The 5,175-nt window shown below is 55.8% G+C and overlaps 1 protein-coding gene across 1 annotated transcript in view; it reads right to left on the minus strand.

Moving 5' to 3' along the window:
* The window catches only part of SCPEP1 (serine carboxypeptidase 1), a 7,892-nt gene extending 6,313 nt beyond the window's left edge, over positions 1-1,579 (minus strand). Inside the window, exons 1-2 of the mRNA XM_018574604.1 lie at positions 1,519-1,579; positions 119-246 (exon numbers count right to left, since the gene is read on the minus strand). Of these exons, the coding sequence (XP_018430106.1) occupies positions 119-246; positions 1,519-1,579 (189 nt within the window). The remainder of the gene's footprint in view (positions 1-118; positions 247-1,518) is intronic.
* Between the last annotated feature and the right edge of the window lie 3,596 nt (positions 1,580-5,175).

A 5,175-nucleotide genomic window follows, 5' to 3' on the forward strand; every position in this document is an offset into this window, starting at 1 on the left:
GGGAGGCAGAGTGTGACGGGTAACGTGTACAGGAGGACAGACATGGGATGCAGAGGGGGACGGGTAACGTGTACAGGAGGACAGATATGACATGCAAACACCTGGGCCATCATCTCACCTGCAGCCACATGACCAGCGGCACCTGGGTGTAGTTCTTTGTGGGGTGATCAGCGTAGTAGAGCCACCAGAACATGTTGGCGTTTTTCCTCACTGACACATAGTTCCAGTCCTCCTTCACCGACCCACCTATCAGAGAAGAGCACAGACAGTCACCTGACAAGTCACATGACAGGGGCAATATGAGTAGGGCAGAGAATACCCCAGTCAGGAAGGATAAATGTGGGGTGGTGGAGGGGGGTAAGGGCACTCACACTAGGGGGAGCAGTAAAGTGAGGGGGGTAAGGGCCCTCACCCTGGGGGGAGCAGTGGAAGGAGGGGGGTAAGGGCACTCACACTAGGGGGAGCAGTAAAGTGAGGGGGGTAAGGGCCCTCACCCTGGGGGGAGCAGTGGAAGGAGGGGGGTAAGGGCACTCACACTAGGGGGAGCAGTAAAGTGAGGGGGGTAAGGGCCCTCACCCTGGGGGGAGCAGTGGAAGGAGGGGGGTAAGGGCACTCACACTAGGGGGAGCAGTAAAGTGAGGGGGGTAAGGGCCCTCACCCTGGGGGGAGCAGTGGAAGGAGGGGGGTAAGGGCACTCACACTAGGGGGAGCAGTAAAGTGAGGGGGGTAAGGGCCCTCACCCTGGGGGGAGCAGTGGAAGGAGGGGGGTAAGGGCACTCACACTAGGGGGAGCAGTAAAGTGAGGGGGGTAAGGGCCCTCACCCTGGGGGGAGCAGTGGAAGGAGGGGGGTAAGGGCACTCACACTAGGGGGAGCAGTAAAGTGAGGGGGGTAAGGGCCCTCACCCTGGGGGGAGCAGTGGAAGGAGGGGGGTAAGGGCACTCACACTAGGGGGAGCAGTAAAGTGAGGGGGGTAAGGGCCCTCACCCTGGGGGGAGCAGTGGAAGGAGGGGGGTAAGGGCACTCACACTAGGGGGAGCAGTAAAGTGAGGGGGGTAAGGGCCCTCACCCTGGGGGGAGCAGTGGAAGGAGGGGGGTAAGGGCACTCACACTAGGGGGAGCAGTAAAGTGAGGGGGGTAAGGGCCCTCACCCTGGGGGGAGCAGTGGAAGGAGGGGGGTAAGGGCACTCACACTAGGGGGAGCAGTAAAGTGAGGGGGGTAAGGGCCCTCACCCTGGGGGGAGCAGTGGAAGGAGGGGGGTAAGGGCACTCACACTAGGGGGAGCAGTAAAGTGAGGGGGGTAAGGGCCCTCACCCTGGGGGGAGCAGTGGAAGGAGGGGGGTAAGGGCACTCACACTAGGGGGAGCAGTAAAGTGAGGGGGGTAAGGGCCCTCACCCTGGGGGGAGCAGTGGAAGGAGGGGGGTAAGGGCACTCACACTAGGGGGAGCAGTAAAGTGAGGGGGGTAAGGGCCCTCACCCTGGGGGGAGCAGTAGATGGATGGGGTAAGGGCACTCACCTTGGGCGGGGGTCAGTAGAAGGGGCAAGAAAGCAACACCGAGTACAATCAGCACCTTCATCCTCCGGCAGGTCATGTGACTGTCAAAAGCATTGTAGATCTGTCGGCGTCATGTGACGAGAGCTGGGCGGGGCGAGAGCTTCAAGTCACGTGACGCCCGGTAGAAACGGGTCACGTGGTACAGCAGTGGCGTTTGAGAGCATGGCGGAACTCCGGGTGAGGCTGAAATTCGATTATCCTCCGCCTACCGAGCCGCAGAGCCATCAGATGTGGATGTTGTTGAACCCGGAGCACCTCCGAACCGTCACCGACCTGTCCGATCTCATCCGCGCCCGATATTTCCCCACCCAGAGGGGGGCGCTGTGCCTGTATGTGCACGACTGCCTGCTGCCCCCCGGGGAGAGCGCCCGTCTTATCCGGGACAATGACGTCATCAGGTGAGCCTCCTATGCGTAGGCTTGGCTCCTCCCATGCGTATTTTAGTTCCTTCCCTGTGACTATACATGGATCTCCCTTGCCTATGTGTATCCTTGGCTCCTCCCCTTCCGTATGTAAATATCTTGCTCCTCCCCTTCTCTTTTAGAGTTGCCACCCTTTGAGTCTGGGACAACAGAATGTAGTGGTGTGTAAAGCTGAGAGCAGCTAAACTGAGCCTGGTTACCAGGGGGCAATTCTGATACTTGCCATCTTCACCATTAGCCCCTCCCACTCATGTGTATCTATGGCTCCTCCCCATTCAGTATGCAGGATTAGAGTTCAGTGGATTGGACACGATCCTGAAGATGATGACAGTGACAAGGAAGGCCACCTATCCAAGAAGAGATCCCGGCAACTATATGAGGAGGACACACCCACCAGGATATCCAAGAAACAAAAATGTGAGGCGCAGCGTGTGGAGAAACACCTGAGTATGAGGGAGGCCGAGCAGGAGGAGTCGGCAGAGGGTTCCAGAAGGAAAGCAAAGAAAAAGAAGGTTTCTGAGGAAAGCACTCCGGAGGCAAAAGCAGCCCAAAAAATTCTGAGTTTACTCCAGCCAATCCATGAGCCTCCAACCAAGAGGACAAGCGGAGGCTCCTCCCCCCACCAGGAACCCTCCACTTCCCACCAGGAAATCTCCACTATAGTAAAGAAGTCCTCCGAGATATCCATCCAGCCCATCACCACCATCCCTTTAAAGAAGCCCTCAGCAATGTCTCTTACACTCTTTGCCGCCCTCTCTGTGAAGAAGAAATCGGGAGTATCGGTTACAAACCTCGGTACCCTGTCTGTAAACAAGCCCTCAGAGATGTCCCTCAAACCCATCATGACCTTCTCTGACGAGGAGCCCTCAAAGATACCCCTCACCCCCATAAATAAAGCAAACCATAGGAGAGCAAGAGAGATCTCCAGCGGTGACTCTGAGCCTTCCTCTGACCAGGAATCCTCCACCAAGCGAAAGAAACCTCCCAAGGCGCTCACTAAAACTAGGACCATGGACTCTGTGAATAAGACTAACTTAAACCATGAGCCTTCAGCTAGGACCTCCAGCGGTGACTCTGAGCCCTCCTCTGACCAGGAATCCTCCACCAAGCGAAAGAAACCTCCCAAGGCGCTCACTAAAACTAGGACCATGGACTCTGTGAATAAGACTAACTTAAACCATGAGCCTTCAGCTAGGACCTCCAGCGGTGACTCTGAGCCCTCCTCTGACCAGGAATCCTCCACCAAGCGAAAGAAACCTCCCAAGGCGCTCACTAAAACTAGGACCATGGACTCTGTGAATAAGACTAAATCAAACCATGAGCCTTCAGCTAGGACCTCCAGCAGTGACTCTGAACCTTCACCTGCCCAGGAATCCTCCACCAAGCGAAGAAAACCTTCAAAGGCGGTCACTAAAACTGGGACCATGGTCTCCGTGAATAGGACTAATGCAAACCATGAGCCTTCAGCTAGGACCTCCAGCAGTGACTCTGAACCTTCACCTGCCCAGGAATCCTCCACCAAGCGAAAGAAACCTTCAAAGGCGCACCATAAAACTAGGACCATGGACTCTGTGAATAAGACTAAATCAAACCATGAGCCTTCAGCTAGGACCTCCAGCAGTGACTCTGAGCCCTCCTCTGACCAGGAATCCTCCACCAAGCGAAAGAAACCACCCAAGGCGCTCACTAAAACTGGGACCATGGACTCTGTGAATAGGACTAATGCAAACCATGAGCCTTCAGCTAGGACCTCCAGCAGTGACTCTGAGCCCTCCTCTGACCAGGAATCCTCCACCAAGCGAAAAAAACCTCCCAAGATGCCCAATAAAGCTGTGGCCACTGTCTCCATGAATAAGACTAACGCAAATCATGAGCCTCTGGCCTTGAGGACGACATCAAGCGTTAACTACTCGGCATCCTCTAATGACCGGGAACTTTCCACGTCCAGAAAGAACCCATTGGGGGCCGCCAGTAACCCCTCCAATCCTATTGCTGGGAAAACTGTATTTTCTGATGAGATGAGGAAGAGGAAGGACAGTCCTGCCTCAGACAATGGTGGCACCAGACCAGGGAGGTCAGTGGATGTTGTGACACTATCACCTCAGGAACCACACGGAGAAGTCCCGTCTCCTGGCTCGGACTCGGATACTTGTATTATCCACAGGCCAGTGGCAGCGCAGTGCTCATCAAGCGTCGCCTCGCCTTCTGTAACCAATGGCTGTGAGGCTGGCGGCAATTATCAGGAACGTGCACCCAAACCTGGTCTGTATGGCCGTGGAAGAGGGAGAGGAATGGATATCTTTCCCTGGAGGGGCCACGGGGGCCGCGGGTTCAGAGGACGGGGAGACCAGGGGAAGGGACGAAGGTACGGCAGCCAGTTTTTCCATAACTATGACTCGGCGGCTCTGAAGAAGCAACATCTGGAAGAACCTGCCACCAATACATCCGTGATCATGGAGGTGAGTGTGGAGGAATGGGGCCTTCAGCTGAGGGTCATCCCACGCAACACCAGTCATTGGCTCTGGGGTAGAAGGGATTCCATGAGGCTGATAGGTTTGGGGCGCATTCACATTGACACGCGGCCATTTGTTACCACGTGATTAGATTTGTGATGTCATTCATTTAGAATGTCACTCTAACACCTGAACACGCCAAAGTACCTGCAGTACATCGCGCCCCGACGCACCAAACGTGTTATGGAGAACTGCACCTCCTTAAAGACGCTGCAAATAACGCTGCATGATCTGCCAGAAATCCAGTGAGCTCCGAACTTTTGGTAGTTAGTTGAAAACAGTTGGTTCTGCACTGAAATCCCAAGTAGTAGGGATGCACCGAATTCCCGGCACCTCCTGGAGCATGGAGCCGGCTTACTGGCCAATCAGGAAGCCAGGTGGCCTGCAATTACCCGGCTTCTTGATTGCCCGGGAAGCCGGCTCCATGCTGTTTGACCGGCTCAATGCTGATTGGCCGGGAAGCCGGCTTCCCAGCCAATCATCATGGAACCGGCTTCCCGGCCATGTCAGGGAGGTGGGTCATTAACTGCCGCCGGCTTCCTGATTGGCCGGGAAGCTGACTTCTTGCAGTTTGGCTGGGAATCCAGATTCCTGGCCTATCCACACCGAGCCAGCCAAACAAGAAGCCGGGCAGCGAGTCATTACCTGCCGCCCGGCTTCCTATTTGGCTGGCTCCATGTTCC

Source organism: Nanorana parkeri, unplaced genomic scaffold, assembly GCF_000935625.1.
Source record: "Nanorana parkeri isolate BGI_ZX_2015 unplaced genomic scaffold, ASM93562v1 scaffold3085, whole genome shotgun sequence".
NCBI classification, from domain to species: domain Eukaryota; kingdom Metazoa; phylum Chordata; class Amphibia; order Anura; family Dicroglossidae; genus Nanorana; species Nanorana parkeri.